The sequence below is a fragment of the Apis florea genome, unplaced genomic scaffold (assembly GCF_048593485.1).
Source record: "Apis florea isolate Af1SG1 unplaced genomic scaffold, ASM4859348v1 contig_2989_pilon, whole genome shotgun sequence".
In the NCBI taxonomy this organism is placed as follows: Eukaryota; Metazoa; Arthropoda; class Insecta; order Hymenoptera; family Apidae; genus Apis; species Apis florea.
The window spans coordinates 205568-229569 of NW_028256685.1; the positions used below are offsets into that span (position 1 = coordinate 205568).

The window sequence follows — 24002 nt, forward strand, 5'->3', positions numbered from 1 at the left end:
AATTTTTGTTTCTAGTATATAATTATATATAACGGAAGAAGATTAAATCAAGCATTTCTGTAAGTATTTTTATTTTTATTTCTTATCTTTTCGTTTATAATGAGACGAATGAACAAAGGATACCAATTGTACGATGCACAGTACAGTAAGCAGATAACAATATTTACAAACACCTGAAAGATTTCAGTAGGTTGATTCTTTTTGCTATTCGTTTTTCTACATATTAAAAAGAATAATATGCACATTAAAATAATAGTTTTTTCGGTAGATAATTAATGAAAAGTTTTTATATACGGTAGGCGCATTTTAGTTTTTTTTTTTTTTTTTTTTTTTTTTGATAGAGACATCTTTTTTTAAACTATTTGCTAACATTGGTATTTTAAAATTTTATTAATTGAGAATAATATTAATAATTTTAAACATAACCTGTTATTTTTAGAATTCTATGTCTCTTTTCGTATATTGCATTTGTATAATATTTCTATTTGCAATTAATGTAACATAATTCGATATTTAATATCGTTAAGAAAATCTATTTAGATGTAAAAATGTTGTAAAATATTTTGTTCGATCGATATATATTTACTCGATTGAATCGGAATGCGATTTTTTAAGGTGTTTTGTAATTTGATACCTAGTTCGTAAGTATAGGCATTAATTACGTAAAAATCGGATTTCTAGATTGTTATCCTCCTCCTATGCAAGAAATAGTGAGAAAAATAAATTTTTATTTTAAGGCCGTTGATTCAAAGTTTTCTAACTACTAGTTTGGTTAAAAATTTACGATAAAAAATTTAATTAGGTTTAGCTAAGTTTTCCATAATATTTTTTTATAAGATATTTTTTTGTATTTTGGCATTAACTTTATTTAGCCAAGTTTATACCAAGATAAAGGTAGATACATGCATACGCCTGTATGTATACTTGTACGCATACATGTATGAACATATGCATAAGTTTATGTTGTATCATATCCAATCTTACGATTTTATTTTTCTTTTTCGTTTTGAATCTAATAGTCAAATTATGTGATATCGAATTGTTATCACACGTACAATTTTGAACATTTTTTTTTCTTCATATTCCTCAATCTCGCGTAAATCTCTTAAAATTATGCATATATTAGAAATAATTATATTTTGTGCTTACTGACATTTCTGTTCGTTAAAATGACAAATGTTTTTTTCGTAGTTTTTTTGAAGAGTGTAAAAAGTAGTAGAATACGTGAAATAGGTTAGATAATATTACAATATGTTTAGCTTGAATTATAAGGTGAGGAGCATAGAAACAGTATAACAAAATATATGAAATATTTATAAAACAGCTGTTTTCATTGACATTTGTGAAATTGTGATAATCATAATAAATATAAACATTCTTTTTACGAATATGAAAAATAAATCCGAATGATTATTTAAAAAAAATATTAATACTGTGTGTGTGTGTGTGTTGAAGAAATGAAAATGTAATTCAAACGATTAATCATATTGAATTGCTCGTTTGAAATAAAATTTTATATATCGAATCATAAATATTTAACGTCACAGATATATAAATAACTTTTTTTATCGTTTCACAAATGGCAACAAAAGATGAACGAATACAATTGTCGTGCATGGCCAAAGCCGTGCCTTATCACATACGTATTCATAATAGTGATACACTATTTACATTGAATTTGTTCAAGAAATACTTACAATTGGATATATCCCGCGCGCAATAGTCTCATATAATACATTAATTTTAAATTAATTAATTAATACCATTCATTTAATGTATTATATCTTGAAATATGTGTCTCGAAATAAACATTGTTTCTCAATGTGATAGATGCTCGAGTTATAGCTACATACTTTACAATAACTATCGTCTAATTTGGACGTTGGCGGATACATTAAAATTTGTTGTGCACATTATTGCTACGCTAAAGTTTAAAACTTTTTTCATCGATAATTTTAAAGTCTTTCGTTTCGAAAACAAGACTTTGCAATAATTAAACCTTAAACGTTGAATTTGTTGTTCTTTATATTTGAAAACAGTACGAATGCTCCTAAATGATATATTTTGCCGATTTATTTTTCAGCAAAATTATCGCAAGGGTAAATTTTTAAATAAACGATGTAGTTTCGCTAACTAGATTTAATCAATCACAGCAACACGTATGCGCATGGAATGACATAAGCAAAAAGTTTTCCGAGGAAGAGATAGATAGATACTCGATACAAATTGCATCGTTATTCGGATTTTAAATTACATTCACGATATAAGAGGCGAGTAAAAAATATCTTTCAGATAAGTATCTTCGATTTTGATTATTCGAAAATAAATTACATTTATGAAAAATCTATGAACAATTCACTTCGCATACGATTTACTTTTTTTTTTAGATTAAAAATTTATGATTGTACACGTGTGTTCCATTCTAAGAAATTCGGATCAGACGAGGTGTCGACTCTCTAAACAAATATTAATCTTTAAAATGAGCAAGGATATATAATTTATATCATTTATATTTTCGTTTGTTTGTTCGTTTTTTTTTTTTTTTTTTCTTTTTTTTGGACATGTTTCGCGTTTCGTAAAAAATGTTTTCATCGATAGAATTTCATTCGACAATACGAAGAATACGTTTCAATGCAATGAAGAGAATTTCGACCGATTTGTTCCTAACTAATCGATTGAATTCAAAATCTCGTGTTTGTAAAAAGTGAAATGTACATTTTGTAGAAAGATTTTATATTTAGGATTGAAGTACAAGTGATAAAACATGAATGTATCTTGAACACTTAAAAAACGAGTGGTTTTGGTTCCTCGTTGCCCTATCTTATCCTTTTTTTTTTTTTTTTTTTTTTTATCTTTTGCTTCTTTTGTTTCTACAAGTAGTATATTCTCGATATTTTATCCTTCGGTCTGCGTTCTTCTAAGGCTTGTAACCCTGATATGTTTCTGGAAACGTTCAGCTATCAAACGGATCGAATTTTAGCGATCGCGATTCAGGAAGTCGGCGCAAATTGCTAAATGCCTGATATAGGGATGCGTTGTCAGCATCGCCGGCGCTAAATCTGTGCAACAATTTATTCTCGGGATCCCACGTAGAGTTTGTCGGTTTATACGTGCGAGGAATGTGTTGTTGTTGCTGCTGCTGCTGCTGCTCCCCCCCTCGATTATTGCCAAAAACGAACTCGTTTCCTGAAAGCAAACATTTTCACATTTTTATCGAAGATTCGATTCGCAACTGATCGATAATAATCGCTCGGTCTGTTTTACCTTGGGCAGGGGACAGTGATCGTGGCGGTGTTCCAACAACAGGTGACAAGGGCTCGTACGGCGGTGGTGGAGGTGAAGATGGGGACGGTGTCGGGGAGTGTTGCTGCCTCGAAAGAAGATCCGGGTCGAGTTCGAGGATCCTTAGAACTGTTCGAGAATTTGCTCGAACCCAGGATTCGAACAGGTCTACGGGCCAGTCGGTCTGCGTGGACGCATCCAACATTCTCCTTGGTGGATCCCAGCATATAGCGTCCGGCGGATGGGACGAGCTTCTCGCCAAAACTCCGCTCCCACGACTCGCGGGGGTTGGTAAATTCGGATTACTTTGAGGCGAACACGCTAATATTTGTAGAGCTTGTATGGCATTTCTCACCTATTTTCATTTTTTTTTTTTTTCGTGAAATACCAAGTGTCAATAATTTCTTTCTTTCGTTCTTTTTTTTTTTTTTTTTTTTTTCTCCGATTTTCATCAGAGACGAAACAATCTCGTTTTACCTCGCAACTCAACGTGGCAACGTCTTGGTGCAACGTGGAAAATTGGGTGTCCAGCCGTTCCACGGATCCTCGGATGTGCTCCTCCATCGATTCTTGAGCGATCACTTGAGCCGCCCTTCCTCCTCTCACCAAAACTCCCCTCGCAGGCCTTCTCGCCTCTCGATACTCGTCCCTGTTGAATATATTTGAAAGGATTTTTCTCCTGCTCAAGATTGGTGGGTAAAATAAATTTACCTGAATTTGGCGTGTCTCGGGCTCGAGGACGTGTGCAAAGGTGATTTGTTGGGCGGCGACAGGGGCGACGTCTCCCCCTCGTCGGGCACGTTTTCGTCGTCCTCGCTGATGGAGGGTAAGGTTAACGACGGCCCATTCATATCCGATTCTTGCTAAAATTAAAAACAATTTGGAAAATTTTCCGCCCGAATCGAGTCGACCGAGCCTTCTTCTTCTACTCTCCCCGCCCCTCCGTCTACCACCCCTCCGCTATCGACAGCGAAGAGCTGGAATATAAGGGAAGATGATTTGTACCTCGGCTTCGTATCCCTCCCGTAAATTGTAAGTGAGATCGTGTTGTATATCATTTGCAAACTGATGCTGATACTCGGGATACAAACGAAGCACCTCGACTAATCCATGCATATTTATGCACTTTAAATCGCAGTAGGTTAACGCTTTAACGTCGCAGCTCGATTTCACTACGACATCCGCGGCACCTCCCCCGCCTGGCCCACCTCCGTTACTCGTGTGCTGCAGGTGAACGTTTATGTCACAGCCCACCAGATCGCCTTTACCTTCGAGCGAAAGGTTCGAATTCAAATATGCGATATTTCGTATTCGCGTAAAAGCAAGGAGTGTGAAAACTATTACTCACCTAAGATCGCAACTACCATGTTATTCTGCACTACTTCCATGGAACCGTTGCACAAGTAATATATGTAAGAGAGCGCGTCCCCTTTGTGAACTAAAAACTCGCCGGGGGCGCAAAAATTATTTTTAATTCGGAGAGAAAGTAATTTGAGACAGCCCTGGGAGGCGGGCTCGAATATGGGTAAATTTAATATCTCGCGATGTAAGTGCATCGAAACATCTCCTCGCAGCTCCTCTGGAAATTGTTTCAGGGTCTGAAAACGCGTGGACGCGTTTAATTGTCGGGAATAACGCAGAGTGATTAAATTATGGATAGAATCGATGGACAATATCTCGTCACGATCTGTTATTACAGTTTATATTCACCTCGTGTATATCGATACCATGATTCAAGGACCACATAGTTTGGAAATAGTCTTGCATACGTTGTTTCAGTTCTTCGGGGATCTGATGCAATACGAAAAAATCCTTGAGATCCCGCAATTTTGTTTGGTACAGCGATCTTCTAGAGTAAATTCTTTGAATAATTGCAGTCACGTTACCAAAGACCACGGCATGCATCAGAGCTGTAGCATACACGATATGTACAATGTGGAAATAATTCCTATTTGTGTAAAAATTTCCATTCAAATTTATTCCGTATTAATTAACATCATTCGCCCCTAATTTCACGTGTATGCAAATTTTTTTCTTTTCTTTTTCTTTTTTTCTAATGATCGAAAACGAACGAGCACATGCGGCACACAACTGAACGCTTCGATTAAATTATTGATTGATCCTTTACTTTTACTACGGAATAACGTGTAACATTATTGATCGTTTACTGACCACCAATCAGCATCGTGCAAATGGAGAAGAACTTCTCGGAGAACGTATTGGCCGAAACATTCCCAAATCCTACCGATGTCAAGCTGCTGCACGTGAAATACAACGCTGTGATGTAACTTTCCGCGTGGGTCACGTTCTCGACCGAGATCTTCAATTTTTCCGCCAACGTGTGAATCCAGCCTGGAAAATGTGTGCCAATCAAATGCCGATCGAAACGAAGATTTTTATCGCTTAGGGATATACGTCTCCCGAGTGTGGGAAAAATCGATAAATATTCTTAATTTAAACCGAGTCTCTCTTCAATTATGTCGACCTTCGTGCACCCTTAAAACCTGGATATATAAAGATCGAATCTCTGCTAGAGAACGAGTATCGAGAGGTCAGCTGATTTAATCGTGCCTGCGGCGAGGTAGAATTCTCGGCCCACCTCCGGTTTTTAATCAACCGTTTATTCATTTAAGTGACGCCGATTCACGTTTTCTCTCCTATGGGAAAAGTGAATGTGCAACTCTTGGGACACGCTTCCCAAAAACAAAGTTTCTCTTCCAGATAGATCTGATAATAAATTTGTAATAAATTGAAGCTCATGGAAGAACATATCCTATAAATGCTCCAATTCTCTATTTAATTTAAATGAATAACAAAATCATATTTCGTCTAATATGAATATATATATTATTAAAAAATAAAACGAGACGATGTATATTTAAATACGTTGTATAGAAATAGGTTACCAGGTGTTTCCTGCGGTTTTATTTAGAGGAGAGGAGTAAAGATAAGATCGGTTGTCAAACGCTCGACTTCAAACAAATCTTCGTATATTTTGGTAAGAAGGATTTTGTTATTGAAAACTTACCGAGGTCCCAGTCGTTGTCGTTTCTCAATCTCTCTTTCTCCGCGATAACGAACCAGATGCAGGCCAGCCAGTGGGCCACCAGGATGAAGAACAGCATTAACATGGTCAGAATCACGGCGCTGTACTGCGAGTATCTGTCCATCTTTTGAAGCAATCGCGCCAGCCTAAGCAATCTCGTTAATTTCACCAAATGGATGTTACCGTGCCCCGATTCCTGATGAGAGAAGGAAAAAAAAAAAAAAGGAGAGAAATACACTTCGTTTACGCTTCGAATCGAGGCTGGAGACTCTTGTCTACATCGATAATGTAAATAAACTAATATCAAAGAGAAGATCAATACATCGAATCGATGATATATGCGTGTTTACATAAAATACTTGCTGCTTTCTAGATTGTGCCATTCAGCGCGGAGATACGTCGTTCGAAGCGTCGTATCCGACAAGGACACGCTCGAGGAATCGGTATGCCGTACAATTTAATAATACATCGACCTCTGCTAAACGAAGCTTCATTCAGTTCAGAGTTCGGATATTGCACAACTGGTATCTCGTTTTCCTTACATTTCTCGTTCGAGCATCGACGTTTCACACTGGACGTGTTGTTTCGCGTGTATAACAATATACGTAGGATAGTTTGAAGATCAAATATGTAAATAAGAAGAGAAGGTAACCGACTCGTTTTAATCTCTGTTGTCAAGATTATCGAACGGTGTTATAAAAACAATTTACGTTATACATATATAATTTAAAATTAAATAAATTTTGGTTTTTTTGGCATCGATCCAAGTTTAATTTCGAGGTGACGTTTTTGTCAAGAATGATAAACGTAAAAATCAACGAAGATCGTGTCTTTTCGCAGGTAATTGAATGGCGTGATTATAATCGAATTACTCACCTCGCCGCTGTAAACGTCGGACGCGTAGAGGAAATCGAAGGGCAAGGCGGCGACAAGATCGACGAAAAACCACCCCTTCAGGTAGTTGACAGCGATGCTTTTGCTGTTGCTCACCACTTCACCCTTTCTGCTCACGTAAGTCGTCCTAAAGTTCAGAACGATATCTGGGGGAAAGATGATTCGATCGTTTTCTTCCGATATTTCGTAATCGCGATGTTTCGAATTACTAAATTATTAATACCACGCCAAGGATTGAACCAAGTTGGAAACTTTTGTATATTGTATATCGAAAATGATATATCTTTCTTTCTTCCTTCCTTCCACCTTCCTCGTCATGGATGTGCATCGTTTATTTCGACCAACAGTTGGAATAGTTTCGTACAAAGTTGCCAAGCATTTCTTCAAGGGATATGATAAATTTAAGAGGAAGAAATGAAAGAAAAAAGGTGTAAAGAGAGATAGAATCTCGTTGAACACCCATGAAGAGCTCTTCGAACATCTTGTTACTCGATATTCAATTCAGGTATTGAATCAATTCAGTGTGTTTGTAGAGCGATTGTCACGTTACTTAAAGACAGTGACTTTATTCCAGATAAACCAGATACGATGAATACGGTTACACAACGTTTATATAAATTACTCTCTTATCGATTCCTTTTTTTTTTTTTTTAGAAACGAATAAACCGAGGTAATAGTATAAATTTTTTAACATAACGTGGAAGGAAACCGCTTCGAGTGACGAGTAATTGAAACCATCGATTATTTATAGGTTGAAATCGTTGCTTTCCTTACTTAACGAGCTCCTCGAATCGCGAATCGGATAAAAAAGAAAAAAAAAAAAAAAAAAAAAAAAGGAAGCTTCCTCCCCTCGTTTCTTCTTGATTATTCTAAAAGCATCGGTCGATATTCGATATCCAATCGAGTATTTGAACAATTAATCACTTTTTATCGCGAGAAAAATTCTTCAAAACTCTCTCAACGATTGGTGAAATTAGATGATTAAGTTTCGATCTATCTTACCGGTTATAAACAGCGCCTCGACGACCACGTCACTGACCATGGTCGGCCTGTCGATGTTAATGAAGCTCGCGTTGAAAGGAACGACGATCGCCACGTAAAACGTTGCGAGGAGTATCAACCAATCCCAGCAAGACTTGAAGCCGCCGTAGTGGCTCAAAATGAATTGAGATTTTTTTATCCCCGTCGTCTTATACTCGGGCAAAGGTGGCGCGGTGGAATGAAGAAGATTCTGCAAATCATCCCTCCACAATGATAGACCCACAGAGTTGTCTGTCCATAACCGTTCCTTGTTAAAATTACGGCGACTAATGCACTTACATTATTCAATTTAATTTTGTGCTTATTGTCCTGCTTGTAATGGCCCGACAATTGATAAAGGACGGCGCGACTCCTTCTTCTGCCGTAATTAGCCGGCGGTGCTTCCGGGTCGAGGCCACCTTTTGCATCTGAAACGTTCAATCGTACACGTCACTTTCCTCCCAATGTTTTTTAAACTGTACTACGTGATGTGCGACTAAAAAAAGGGGGGAGGAAAAAGTGCGCGTGTGTACGTGTGTGTAACCTCGATTATCAAAAAAAAAAAAAAAAGCGACACGAGATTTATTTGGTATAATAACTTTTCTTCGCTGATCGTTCCGTTGACGGTGAGTTCTTCTTCTTCTTCTTCTTCTTCGTAATCCAAGGATTATTGTTTCTCGTTTCGAAAGAAACAGAGAGAGAAAAACAGTGCGAAGATAATACAATATACGCTCCATTCGGATCGATTTTTCTAAACAACACGTGCAATTATTATTTAAAATTTCTCGTTTAAACAAGAAAAGTGCAAACTGTTGGAAGCAGTTGTTTGCTTGGTTGACATTTCGTGCTGCGTATTCAGAGTGTTTTTTTTTTTTTTTTCAGAATGCCTTGCAATAACATTGCATTGCAGGTGCGTGTAGCGTGTAGCGTGTAGCCGCGGTGGTGTAGGAGGCACGAAACGTTAGACACGTTTGAAAAAAGTATGTACGGGAAACGTTTAATCCATACCCGATGTATGGGCCCGTGCTCGTATACTTTGGAATGCAATTCATCAGTGACGTCGATCGAAATGCATTCCAGAGAAAAATCGTTTCGTCAGAGACTGAGTTCAGCAGCGAAGCTTGGCTAGAACTCACCACTATCTTGCAACTCACACAGCTGAAGGTTCTTCGTGTGGGTGATGTCCTTGTGCGAGGCCAGGAAGAGAACGACGTCGCCCTTCTCGTTTTTGATCGGGACAATATCGAGCAAACAGTCGAACGGGCTCCCTGGAGGCGATTAAAGGCAATTAAAAGTCAAAGATCGTGACGGGATTTTTCCATTTTTCTCCCAAGATCAATGGTGAAGATAAAAAGAAATGGTAGCAACGATATTATTGAAAGCAGTTGTGCAAATGTAACCGATAGAATCGATTCGATAGATTATCTCGATTAAACGTGATTCCCAGTTTGCACCTGCGCTCGCCGGTTTACTTCCGTGCCGTCACGATTAATAACGTTTAATAACGCGGTTTAATAAATCATGTTTCGCTCGTAACGTGCAATTAAATAATCAAAATCCAAGAGGAGTATCGTCGTGTCTTCGTTAAAATTCCTCGTTAAAAATTTTAATAGAAGGAAAGTAGAATAAAAAATCGTGGAAACTCACGAGGCGAGTTGATAATTAATTATTCGATAAATAAAACTTCGATATTTACGGTCTTCTACACTTACCGTTCTTTTTGTAGAACACGACTTCCATCTTCAGCTCTGTTTTGCTCTCGAGGCTCTTGTCGATCATCGCCCTTTCCTCTTCTTTCGTTTCCGGGCCATAGAGGAATTTGCAAGCGCAACCCTTTTGCATGATTTGCGCTCGCGCGAATCCTGTCAGCTCGCAGAAACCGTCCGAGCAATAAACGATCGGATAGAGGGACGGAACCTGGGCATTTCCCAGCACAAAATTGCTGTCTGCCAACAGAGAAACAGGCGCCATAATCCCGATTAATCGAACGGAACGCGTCGTGATTCGTGTGAAATTTTGCTCTTTGTTTGAAAAAGGAGGCATTTCATCATTTCGTATTTCTCAACAATACGAATTTTATCGAACCAATTAACTTTGCCCGGAATTTCAATTACCAGTTTGATGAATCAATTTATCATTTGTGTTCGGTTTTTTTTTTTTTTTTTTTTTTTTTTTCAGTTAGACAAATTGAGTTAACGATACGGTGTGGAAGAAGAAAGAAGGGGGAGGGGGTGGAAAGAGAAAGAGAAGTCTGATTGACGTTCAACGAATTGCGAAATTGTTCCGCTTATTATGTTGTTAGTTTTGTTCGTTTCCTCGTCGAATTTCTTCTTTCACAGGCGGTGCCTATCTTCCAAGAAGAAATTATTAAATTCGCGAAACTGGAGGCGAACGAGATTTCGACGATTATTAACACACGGGAATAACAAATGTGATGCAAGAAGTTGATGCATGACTGCATCGTACTGGCACAGTTCATTGGTTGATGAGCTTTGTCTGACGTCACGCGTAATCTCTTTCAACCTACTATTTTTAATTTTACGCTCACACCCCTGAAACACTTTCATCTTTCCCTCCCGAGATTTCAACTCCCGACGCTTCTTCCTGTTCTTGGAAACAAAATCAATGACTCTGTTTATCAAAGGAGTTTTGCTGTGTGCCGTTAATGCCTCTCTTCCAATTCTTCTTCTTCTTCTTCTTTTTCTCTTTTAACCAACGTCCAAGCGTACGATTTGACGTAAGAAGAAGAAAGAAAAAAAAGTTCCTCTTGAAATAGACGCGATAACGGAAGCGCATTTATTTCTTCTTCTTCTTCTTCTTCTTTGTTTCGACGTTTAAACACGTCTCGTGCACCTTTTTTTCCCCTTTCGCCGTCAAAAACGGATCACGATGATGAAGTCAACCTTTATGAAAAATAACGATTGTCGCGTGTTTGGTAGGGAGTCGATCTGTTGCGAAGGGATGTAAGATAAAAATACGATTTAGGGGTGAAGTTTGAAAAAAGTGAAGTCTAGGCATTTTAATCTCCTCTCTATTTATTCTTATACAGGAGATCCGGCTGAATAATGTATACAGAGAAAAAAGAAAAAAAAAAAAAAATGGAATAAAATTTTTCTCTATTCCAAAGAGAAAGTCATGTTCGAAAACTCCTTAAAATTAAAAATTGGTTAATTTTTCAATTTGGTATTATGCGAGTGAATTATCGATGAGAGATTATTAAGAGAAAATACAATAAAATTGTTTTTTGAGAATTAATAAGAGATCGAACGTATACCAGAAAGAAATTGTAAAATCGACGATTTTTAAAACGATTTGCGTTTTCGAAAATTTTTAAACGGAATTAAATTAAAATTAATTCTATATTTTTCTGTTTATTCCATATTTCGGATTAACTTTTTATCTGAATATAATTCATTCTCTACGGAATTGGAAATTAATTCAATTTCACCTGTAATCGAAAAATTTTCAATCTCGATTTTCTCAAAAATTGAAGGCGAAAAAAATTTGTTTTATTTTTCCTTTCTTCATAAAGAATCGTCCGTTCGTACATGTTATTTAGCCGGATATCTGTATACATACCTCATTTGTTAATTGAATTTTAACACACGTAATTAAAATAGAGATCGCGCAATATTTTCGTTCTATCGTTCGAGATTAATTTTGATCCGAGTAAATATGTACCTACTTGACCAAATAAATTTATAATAGATTTAATGAGAATTAATCTCCTCGCGTTTCAAAGAGATTAAGTATTTGATAATATTGGAATAAAATGAATTTCAATCAACACAAGAGACACGAATAAACGTAGAAAATTTACGTCCCCCCATGCTTTTTAATTATGATTCCTATTTTTCATATATTTGCTTTGCGCTTTACGGTTGCAAAAGTATTCATATTCGTGTTTTGAAAAATCTTTTACTTCGATTTTTTTAAAAACGAAAATTTTTATGCATAAGAAGCAATTTATTTTTCTCGAGAGAAATTCTCGTCACGTACGTGTCTGAAAATCGACCTTCAAAATTTTCACCATTTTTTTCCCCCTCCCCTTCTTCCTTTTATATATACAATTTCCACTGAAAATATTTTTCACGATAGGATAATAAATATTAATCTCGAGTATTTTTATCCATTTGCATCTCTATATTAATCTCTAAATATATTCCATGTTTTATTAAAAAAAAAAAAAAAAAAAAAAAATGAAAATAATACACCGAATAAAATACCGAAACTTTGAAGTTTCATTTTATCCCCTCGAAGCAACATTTCATTAATAAAATAAAAATAAATAATACCTACGTGTGTTTCGCCCATTATTTTCTTCATTTAACGAACACAATTAATTAATTCGAATACTTTTGCCGAAAACTAACATTGCAAACAACAATTTCCAATATTTATACGCGTAAAATTATCTTTCGATCGTACATTATGCAGGTGCTGTAACGAACACGTGTAAATCGATGATCACGAGAGAACGACAGCGTTTACGATCAACACATCATGCTGCTAAAAGCGGCGTAAACGCTATATAGTTTCACTCTGGGTCTGGACAAAGACTAATGGAGTCGATAGAGTTGCGCGTATCACGCGTTAAACGCGTTTTAGATTAATCCAAGAAAACTTGTGAACGAAGCGAAGAAAACTGTTCTTTTAGAAGCAATTGGCACAGTTGAAAGATCGGCAGACGGATCGGCTGTTGGTTGAATTTACGCCGCGTAAATAAAAAGGTTCTTGTTGCAAACTTCTCTAAATTCGTCGCGAGAAAAGCCCGTAGTCCAAGTAAGTAAATAATGGGGAGGAGGAGGAGGAGGAGGAGCGGCGGCTGGCGTAAAAATAGCCGGCGGACCACGAGGACTGCATTTTAAATAAATATAGATTATTACGAGTATATATATATATATATATGGATAGAAGAAAATTTACATGGAAGGAAAACAAACAGGGAGGAAAACATTGTGAATATATGCGAAAATCGTAACGCAACGGTGTTTATTACATAAACGGCGCGACAGGCGTTAATTTTTACACGATTGGACAAAAATATACCGGTGCACATACATTTGCATCTTTCTTTTAAACAGCGGAAGATAAAAGGAGATAGAAATGTTTAATCGCGATTTCGATTTTGCAAATTTTCTTCCACGGTCGAAAAATATGAAATTAACGGTTAGGCCGGTTATCTTTAGACACGATGTTGCATTAAACCGATCAAACAGCGGTATTATGGGCAAGATAAAAGGGTTTAAACGATTTATCTCGAATATTTCTTCTCTTCTAATCGGTCGGTTTTAATAGCACGTGCAAATTTATAAATCGATAAAAAACGAAACGAATGAATTGCGTTTTTCAAAATAAATCGAACGAAATTTGACAATAATCTACCCGCTTGTGGAACAGGTACAGATAGGGGACGGATATTTAAAAAAAGAAAGAAAAGGAAAAAAAACTGTAAGCCCGTTTCAGAGTGACGATTTTCACGTTTACCGATCGTTAATTGAAAAGCGATAACTGCACGCATCGTAATTTCCATATAGCCATATATTTCACCGATAACCGCAAAATAATTAAGTGGATACGACGAGGGTGTGTTGCTGTAGCTATTGCGGTTAATGTGGTTCAATTTATGTTCTATTAGATACGTTGAACGGTGTGTATTTAGCATTTATTATTTATTACGGAGACACTCTTCATTTTATTTTCTATTCTATCTGTGTCGACGAGTGTGAGAGAGAGAGAGAGAGACGTGTAAAAAGTAAGTCTCATTCTTAAGATTTCTATTTTTTATTTTTTTATCGAACGTCAATTTAATTGATGACAATTAATCGTGAATTAAAACTTGATGTTCACACCCATCTTGCGCGTATATCGTTGATTCTGATTAGCAACACGTGTTTTTCGACGTATTCTTCCAAGTGTTGCTCGATGATGAATAATGAAATAACAGTATACGTTGCGAGCACGTGTCGTTCTTCACGATGTGTAATTATAAAGTGGCTTGATCAAATTCGAAATTATCGTATCGAAATGGGAAGAAAATCTAGCGGTATATTCGTATCGACTTGTTTTCAATACAGTTTAAGAAGCCCGATACTGGATAAAGTCGATACTGTTATAGGTTCTCGTTTGATTAATTCTTATTGAAGATTCAACGAAGGGAATAATGATTGCCGGCGCAATCGCAATTATTATTACCACGATCCTTTGATTTTTTCCTTTTTTTTTTTAAACAAAATTAACCATAAAACTTTTCAAGTTCTTGATTTTCACGTTTGACCTGTATACTACGCGAAACACGTAATATTCTTGAAAGGTCGGCCTTCATTGTAACACGAGTCGCCATTTGCTCTATTTAGGAGTACGCCCGGACACGTTTTTTCTTTTTTCTTTTTAGAGGCTTAACCTTCCATTTCGTACACAGACTTTCACTTACTACCAATCTCTCGCGCGCGTGTCCTTTCTTATTTTAAAAAGTATTAATAATTGAAATTTTTCAGAGGAATTCAGAGAAGTGAAAAAGTCGGCGAGTATTTATAATCTTCGTTCTTCGATGCAATTTAAAGAGGAAGAGAGGCCGAGAGACTCATTACTTGCAGCGGAACTTTATCACCCATGATTGAGGTCGGTGACGATGATAACTTAGCAATTTCCACTGAGGTCGTGGTGAACCCCTCCCCTCCCTCGCCCTAATCAGATTTCTACAAAATTTCGAGTACGTGGAATTGTGGAGGCAAATGGAACGGTTCAGGAGGACCTCGCCTCACGGTTCCGTTCCCTTAAATTGCCTCTCCCCCTCGAAGAAAGAAGCGGGCAACTTCTATACCCCGTGGTATGAAAACACAAAAGTCGAATATCCGAGAAACCGATTGCCGCCAAGACGGTGGAGGAGAGAACTGGGCCATTTACGAAATCTATCTTTTCCAATACTTGTTCCCCTTCGCCTTGTGGCGAAGATTCTTCGAGTGAAAATCGTTTCGAGAAAGATTTCAAGAATTTTTAATTTTGCTTCTCTTAGTGAAAAGAAGAAAGGTAAGAAACAACGGATTCATCGAATTCGAACGTGACACGTTGAAATTTCTGATATGAGAATTTTCTGTTTAGGGGAGGGATATTCGTCGCGTTTTTCTCTTAACCTCCCTTTGCTGGACGTGGATGAGAGGATTAAGTAGACCTTGCCATCGAAGTAGCTTTTCAAAAAAATTTCTCCCCCGTTTGGAACCGCGACGAATGGATTTTTATTCATTGCGAGAGAGAGAGAGAGAGAGAGAGAGACTTTCGAGTCTCTGGATACGAGACGCGTGGTAATTGATTACCGATTTCTTTCGGTGGGGCAACATGCGCGTTTGGAAGGAACGTCTGGATAATTTCAGATAGTTTCTATCTTGTGTCCATATCCACGTTAAAGGCCGTGAAACGATTTATAACCAGTTCGAGCCACTTATGCGCGGTTATATGCATATTCTTCATTCCCCTGGCCTTAGGGGAAGACTATGGAATCGATAAATGTATGTGTCTTTCTCGGAAACGCCCTGCGTCATTACTTTTCTTTTCAATGTTGGCCGCTACGATAAGATAAGTGTCATTGATATCGAACAGTCATTAGATGTCGATCAATACCTGTGAATGCATTTTTTTCGGCATTTTTCCCTCTCTCCTCGCTCTGTGGGAAAATGCGAGCAATATTTGGTTTTTGCTAATTTCGAATGTTGTTAAAAATGTTGAAATTATAATTTTTCAATCATCATAATGTGGAGAGGAGCGAAGCGAGTTTCAGAAGGTTCTTCGATAAATTAAATTTTTCAATCGTTTCTGAAATCAAGGTAGAAACGAAACTTTAAAGGTGAAACCTTAACTCGTTTCCATTTTAATTTTATGGTTTCGCGTGAATTTTGTCAATATCCCTTTGAATTATAAAATACGATACGAGATTTTAGATCTTAGCCGTGTTGCTAATTTGGAATATTGGAGATGAAGGTAATTTAGAACATGGAATATTCCAAGAACTACGTTATTCGTATTAGTTAAATGATGAAGAGATATCGATTAACCAAACAAAATGGAAATAGAGCTGTATTTAACGAAGACTTTGCAAAACAATCGATCGACTCTGTATCTCTGAAACAACAAGGAGGGTTTAAATTTTATGATTTAATTATTCCTATATTGCGAAATCTTTTGCTTTTCTATTCGTTCTCAATATAATTTTTTTTATCCCCATCTTGAACAAATATTGCCGCTAGAATTTTTTCCTCTGCAGTTTTTTTCTTTTCTTTTCTTTTTTTTTTTTTTTGGAAATTGAAAATGAACGAAATATTTGCCCACGTGTCGCTTCTTGTTTGCCCTAAGATTCACACTTCGATCGTGTAGATTCCATGTACTTTCACAAATTGATACGCGCTTGGAAAATTTACTTTCATTTCTCGATATCGCGTATCAATCCGAAGACAATTCCTAATCAAGTTACGTAAGTTTATCCACTTCCGTGGTTTATAAACACACGGTTTCCATTGCAATTGATCCCTGGTACACGAATCTTTAAATTAATCAGAAATAATCGTCGAGATGTTCGTGTTTCGTTGTTTGATTTATGAATAAAATAACAAGAAACAGCGTAGGTGAAAGCATTGCAAAGTCAGTTTTGCGTTATCGGGATATATTCACTCGTGGCTGCCTGTTAATGAAAGTTTTCAGCTCATCAAGTATGGTATCATACGTAGCATTGAATTCGTTGAAATTCTATTCAGAGGTTGTATAATGTTGTATAGATAGACGTTGTAACGATTTGATGTTAAACACGTGGGAACCGAGAAACTGTCAAAGATATTTAACGATAACGAGATTTTTCTATTTTCCTCGTTCCTCCTTCACTCTTGTATTCATCTTTTCTTTCTCGGATGCAATGGGATAGCGAGCGGTATTATTGTATATCGCGTCTCGATTTCGTGTCTGACGTTTGCTCGATCATTACTACTTCGAAGAAACTTGGATCTCGTTATCGGCGCACGATTTGTATTATTAATCCGAACATTTTTTCCGGGAGGAGGGGGAAAAAAAAATTAGAAGCTTGGAAAATCGCTTTTCTTAAAATTTTAATTTCAATTAAAATAAAATTTCGACTTTCAACTTTCAACTTTAACAAGGATATCCTTTTTAAAATTTCTTCCTCTATCAAAGATTGTTTCGCTTAACGTGTTCTCTATTTTATTTCCCGTTATTATTATTAACAATAATAATAATAATAATAATCGCTAATAATAAAAAACAAAGGCCATTCGGTGATAAAGATATTTCTCGAGCTTTCTTTCACTCTCCTCTCGTTCCAACCACTCGATATTCTTCATTGTTGTTCAATTCGCTTTTAATGGATTGTTTTCCTTCAACAAAACTTCTCTTCCCTTCTCCCTTCGATTTCTACGCGCGAGAAATCACGAAAATGGAGAATCGCGAAATTCGTTTGCAAATGAACGAACGGGGGGGATAAAACGAAAAGGAGAAAAAAAAGAAAAGAAGGATAAGCAAGAGGTATCAGATCGAATTTACGAGAATTGGAATCGTATGAAGGGGCATACCTGTGAGAGATGGAACGAAAGTCGATTTTCATGGCGTCGATGTTAGATTAATAATTTACCCTCTGTCTGGGGTCGACGGACTCGGTAATAAAAGAGGGTGTACTGTTACTTAGACTTTACTCATATGCATTTTCACGGCCAAAGGTGGTTGTTTCGCTTTCTTGCCAGCCAACCTCGGTTCGAGATATCGCTCAAAAATTGTAAATTTACTTTACGCTTGAAACAAAGTACTTTTACTTTTGAAAATTATTTCCAATTAGGACGGTTCGATTTTCTTCGAAGTGTATATTTCAAGTATTATAAAAAAAAAAAAAAATTGAGAGATAAATTTTTCGCGTGAAATCTCGAACGTTTCTATAATCGTAATATTGACACATGGACGAATACTAGATATGATCGCGTTTGTTTGTTTTGAGCAGATACAACAAATTTGTATGCAGTTGAACAGATATATATATATATATATTTATAATCGAGCTTATTATATATTTACGAATTTCTTTCTTATTTTTTCCTCCTCGTCCGGAGGATCGATTTAAAAAGGAGGAAACCGCGGAAAAGAGACGTGTAAAAAAAAAAGTTTGCCAAAAGGAATATTCCAATTGGCCCTCCATGAGGCCTCCTTGGTCAGCAAAGACAAACGAGTGTTTGAACAGTCGTCAACCATCCTTTACCCCAGTTGGCGATACGCCAAACACGAACTCGAAGAAAGAAAGAGAGTGCCAAAAATATCCTCGGAATAGGTGCTTCGAATCTCGTTAACGAGCAATTATTTCCCTTTTCTCTTCCGCCGAAATCAGATAATTCTCAATGGAAATAATACGACGCGCGCAAACCCGCCCTCTTTCACCGTTTCCAATGAAGATTTTCTCGATGACACCTTTTTTTAGAGAAATTCATTCTTCACGATCGTGATACTTTATATTACCGATTTTCATTTCTTCATTTCTATTATATTCTTCAATAATCAGCCTCGAGGGAATGGGAAAGGGAAGAAGAATGATAGCAATAGCGTAATTCTAGGGTCGTCGTATCCTCTCGAAGCGGCCAAGCATCGCACTATAACCACACGATCGTCTCGCGAGCGTGGCAAACAAGTAACCCCTCGATTGCTCCAACTAATGCAAATAACGGTTTCGATCAACGCTCGTGTATCTCGATTACGAAAATGTTCTTCTCGTTATAATCGAAGATCGGCCACGCCAGATATTCGTCCCTGGAAATTAAGTTTTTATCGCCCGCCAAGCTGATTGAATCCTCTTAGGAAAGAGAATAATAACAATATGGTGGACCAGATGTTTTTGCAAAAATTAATCCCCTCGTATAGAATACAATATTGCGCAACAGCCGCCGTGTACATGAATATGCATATATATATATATATTTATATCCGACAGTTGTGTGTTGTGTTTCGACATCGCGAAGCGTGTTTCGCCAGTGCTTATGCAAAATACAATTTATACAAAGTATTCGAAGCTTAAACGCGGCTTAAAACGATATTCGAATCCCTCGATTAAATGGAAAAAAAAAAAAAAAAAAAAAGGAGCTCGAAGATTAATCGAAAATGCAATTTTCGTCACCGCCTCGAAAACGGGCCGGTGTCCCATTACTTTCCAACACCTCTCTCTCTAATTCTCTTACGGAAGTTGATGGCGAGAGGACCGATTCCTCAACCGCAACACAACTTTTCTCGCGTAATTAGTTTTTCTTGGCTTGTTCGGGAACGCCGAACGCCTTCTAATTTTGTATCCATCGCGTGTGCCTCTTTCCTGAAACGCCGGATAAAATTCGTCGAATGCAAAATTCGCTCGGAAAGATCAGCAATACGTGCGCCGAATTCGATACGATCGAACGATAAACGCAACGTCGTACAATTTGATCGGCCAATAATATTTGTTAATGCTTATTATACGCACCTGGGATATCTGCTTTATCGTATCGTTTTAGAAAAAGAGAGAGAGAGAGAGAGAGAGATAGAGGAGACCCAAAACTCTATCTCCACTCTTATAAAGGGAAAGGTTGAAGGGTGACCAAGTTGGTATTCTCAGGGGAGGATGACCGGCGTTGCGAAGAAATGCGTAATTATTATTTCAACGGGAAAATTCGACAACAAGAGAACTCCTTCGAGGCGACCAAGTATCGAAAAACGCTTTGGCGTTGGGATCATATTAGAAAATATGATGGAGGGGGGCAAGAGTGATCAATCAAGATTCGATTCATTGATCTAAACGATACGTATTTATAATACTTTTACGATTCGATTCATCCTTCGTGGAAGGAAACTTTGTATGACGACTTTTAACGCGGTTCTCTGCGGATTCTTGTCCCAATGTCGTTTTTTATCATTTTCCAACCGATCGAACGAAATAAAAGGAATGGAATAAGAGAATATCAGATATATACTTACGGGTTCCATCGAAGCGAGTAGCGATAGTATCTAGGAAAGTATTTTGTGGGGCGAGGAGGCCCTTCCTGACCGGCATTGGGGCCACCCCGCCGCGCTGTCACGCGCTCGAATCTGCAAAATAAGGGATACGATTTTCATTTTCAGCCAAAGTCATGCGATCTTTACGTGTAAGTAAAGGGTGGTCGAAGCTTGGAAATGTATGCACGGAAAAAAGAGCAGGTAGGTTTGACAGGTAGGTCAGTGGTCCAATGAAAATAAAGGATTGCGTGTTGCGCGGTAGTTGCAATGATAGATGATCGCAGGTCCAAGCAAAGTAGAATGAAACTATTTTTAGCCGAGAGTTTTTAATTTAACACGTTTCAAAAGCGGTCGAACCCCTTTGGGGGCTGAAAATCTGCCTCGATTTTTATTTTTCCCATTTATTTTTGCACGCGGATATTTGCGATTTATTTATTTTTTTTTTTTTTCTACTTGTCGCTTTATTTTCTTTTTTTCTACCTTCAAATATATACATTGCGTGTATACATATATATATATATTTTTCTTTCTTTCTTAGACGGGAAAGTTTCATGAGCAGTTGTGCAATTTTATGGGTAGGTGCAGAAATGCATTTGCAGAAATAAGGATCTCTTTCCTTGGTGGAAGTTGGTGATATTCATAGCTTTTCATTATTGGACAGTTCTATTGTTACCCACGTTCTTTCAATGGTATTTGCGATTTCATTTTCATTTGGAATTAATCCAATTGAATTTAAATTTTTTTCCTTTTTTCTTTCGTTTCAATCATCATCGAATCATCATTAATGTAATACAATCGTGATAATTTTCAACGATATTATTCATCCTCAATATTCTACACTATTCCGATACACGTGTAACTAAAATTGATTAAACATCATTTTAATTCGAAATAACAAGCTTGAATCTAATTATGAATAAAAATTAAGCTTAGATTATTTTTTGGAAGAATTAACGATTTGATCGAACGAGTTGATAGAAAAACGTGGAAAGATTTTTAATTTTCGAAAGCGAATTAATTATAAATGTATCGATCGATATTATGATATTTTCTAGAAGCGGATTAAAGAGTATAAGAAGGATGTATTTTAAAGGTATTTATTTATTTTTTTATATGCATGCATAAAATGCTGGACAAAAAGAAAATGATAAATTAATATTTATTATTCTCGCCAATGTGTCCCAACAAATTACGCACGTTAAAAGATGAGAAAAGTCTTTTTTTCACACATTCGCAACTCATTTGCATTTGTATATTTGTAATGATTTCTTTTATTCCATGCATTCCCATTTCTTTCGTTATTTATTTATGAAATAAATCCATATGCTCGTACAGTGATACAGAGGGATGTAACAGGTGTGAAGAGAGGACATAACAGATATAGGATACATTCATTACGTGCTTATCCTCTTGTAGAGAGGGGAGCATCACCATTTACGAAATCACTCCTTTGCTCGCTTAACATTGAAAAAGCTTGACAACAGTCTCAACAGATTATTTACACATTTCTAAAAATATATCTCTCTTTCAGAAGATTTTTCGTCCGACCATCTCCTCTTAATCCTATCCATCATAATTCTTTACCATCTTATACTCAACCCTCTTACGAGAAACGAAAATCTCGCCTCGAATATCATTTAAAAATCATTTCGTATTATAATCACGAGTGCAAAAAAAAAAAAAAAAAAAATAAGGACTGAACAATTTCTACGTTTCCACGTAGTGCCTCGTGTATATTTGCCTCGCGTGCAACGTATTACCATTATTACCATTGTTTATCACAAAAATTAAAAAAAAATGATCCGAATCAACGAGATACCGACCTTATCGAGAGAAAAAAAGTTCTACCTAATGTAGGTAGGACATATTAGGCATCGCATCGGGGACACTACACCTATCTCCCGTATCCTCGTGTCTCCTCTCTCGATCGTTCAATCACTGAGTTCACGTTCGATTGATTGATTGCCGTGTACAACGGTTACATACGCGGCGGTTATATACGGACAGGGCCTCGTCTCGGTTTTTTATCGCGACATTCTCCCCCCCGTACGTGAACGTGAAACGTGAGAATACACACGGAACGTTTGCTGGTACTCGCGTAACTGACCGAGCCGAGGGGAGAAATTCTCTCTCTATCCTGATGGCCCGGGCTCCTGGCGGCGGACTTGCGCTCCGCGCACCTAAGCGCAACATGTGGTAAACCGTTGAAGGTATACACCTACACACCCACACCATCCGCCATGTGCAAACACAAATGCACGGGTTGATAAGTAACGGTGACGCGAAACTGTGTGCGGCAAGCGCGCGCAGCGTGCAATACGCACGCGCGTTCATCATTTCCGAATACCGCGCGTAAGAAGTGTGTTGTACCGCGGGCCTGTCGCGAAACAGGGTCAAGATTTCAACGGCGGAAACACTTTCGGTGGTGCGCGCTCCTCGATGATCGTATCTTAATTGGTCAACTGCTACGTTTCCTTTACGCGTTAATTAATCGTCTTTTTAACTTTCTTCCGTTGCGAAGCGGAGAATTTTTCTATTCGAGTTATTATTAATTAAACGTCGAGCGAATTTTGTTTAGGAAGGAAAAAGAGAGAATTTTCGCTTCCGTTTTTGTAACGAGAGAGAGAGAGAGAGAGAGAGATTGTAATCGGATATCTCTGATCGTGGAATTTCGGAGCAGAAGAGAGGAGCGAATCTTTTTAAAAGATTATACGCTGGAAATTGTTAAATCCGCTTTAAAGAGATGCTTTAAAGATTTCTCCACGCCTTTGAAAACGTTCCGTCCGTTTCAACGAGTTTCTCATTGTGATACAAGTGAGATTCGGAATACTTTACTCTTTCTTTTTGTTTAAACGTGGCAATGAAAAAACGACTCGTTCATTTCTTTGCCCCCTTTTATTTCGAAAGAAGGTGAGGTAAAAAGGAAAAAAAGGCCGAAAAACGGTATTTAACTTGTTACAGATCTCCGACTCTATCCCGAACTCTGTTTTATAAAAGTGTATTACAACCTTCGTAACAATGTAATCTACCTTTTTCTGAATAGATTTCGAAAAAAGAATATATTGTCGCGCACCGCTTTTTAAAAGGAAATTCATTGTTCCTTTGGAACATGAATGTTGGCAGAGAGGATTTACCCCTTGCAACACATTTGATATCGGGAATTTTCCAACGATTTTCCCGATATGAAACTTTAATTTTACTTAAACGGTGGCTCTGGTGGTCGTTGAACATGTAATTGCGACATGCAATATAAATTTCTCTCGAATGTTGTTTCTTTTACCAATTATATGCTTGTGCTCACGTTGCACGTGAGTGGAGAGCGCCACGTTATAGATCGTAGATCGATAACTAGGGGGAATTACCATCGGTGGCGATTTCGTTGCAAATTGTTTCATCGACTTTTCCACCACTTTTCACGTGTTCGTGTGCCAGTATCCGTTGAATGAAACGTTAACTTAGGTCAGTTTCGTAGTATTGTATAATGTGCTCGTGCCAAAGGGGGTCGATGACTGTATTCGCGTGTTAGTCCGTCGTGAACAGGGCATGCAATCTATAAGCGTTTCTGATATAAATCGTTGAGAAAGAGAGAGAGAGAGAGAGAGAGAGAAAGAACTCGTCAACGATTGTTCGATTTCATGGGTGTTAATTTAACTGTATGAACGATTGATTGATATCGTATAATTTGGACGCACGATTCAAGAGAGAGAGAGAGAGAGAGAGAGAGAGAGAGAGAGAGAGAGAGAGAGAGAGAGAGAGAGAGAGAGAG

General features: G+C 37.3%; 1 protein-coding gene across 3 annotated transcripts; it reads right to left on the minus strand.

Annotated features, from left to right (window-relative positions):
• Positions 1 to 54: 54 nt before the first annotated feature.
• Elk (Eag-like K[+] channel) lies at positions 55 to 22391 on the minus strand. Of its 3 annotated transcripts, none has more exons than XM_086907897.1 (16): positions 22060 to 22391; positions 20219 to 20329; positions 9955 to 10188; positions 9397 to 9510; positions 8543 to 8670; positions 8225 to 8453; positions 7205 to 7368; positions 6311 to 6524; positions 5455 to 5634; positions 4993 to 5192; positions 4631 to 4880; positions 4288 to 4550; positions 3994 to 4145; positions 3760 to 3931; positions 3265 to 3637; positions 55 to 3186 (listed from the first exon to the last, which is right to left on the minus strand). In XM_086907897.1, the coding sequence occupies exons 2-16, from the start codon at positions 20292 to 20294 to the stop codon at positions 2954 to 2956; spliced, it is 2982 nt and encodes a 993-aa protein (XP_086764023.1). In that variant the 5' UTR covers positions 20295 to 20329; positions 22060 to 22391; the 3' UTR covers positions 55 to 2953. The 3 variants fall into 3 exon arrangements, with proteins under 3 accessions (XP_086764023.1, XP_086764024.1, XP_086764022.1); XM_086907898.1 differs by having other exon boundaries at positions 3265 to 3560; positions 9379 to 9510; XM_086907896.1 differs by having other exon boundaries at positions 9379 to 9510.
• Positions 22392 to 24002: the final 1611 nt, after the last annotated feature.

Bases quoted from the DNA above. Each gene is read 5' to 3' on its own strand.
- Elk (XM_086907896.1), bottom strand. From the start codon at position 20,294: ATGCCGGTCAGGAAGGGCCTCCTCGCCCCACAAAATACTTTCCTAGAT. The intron at 8,454-8,542 runs GTAAGTGCATTA...GATGATTTGCAG, and splicing joins ACAAAATTAAATTGAATAAT to AATCTTCTTCATTCCACCGC. The intron at 4,146-4,287 runs GTACAAATCATC...TTTTAATTTTAG, and splicing joins GGGAGGGATACGAAGCCGAG to CAAGAATCGGATATGAATGG.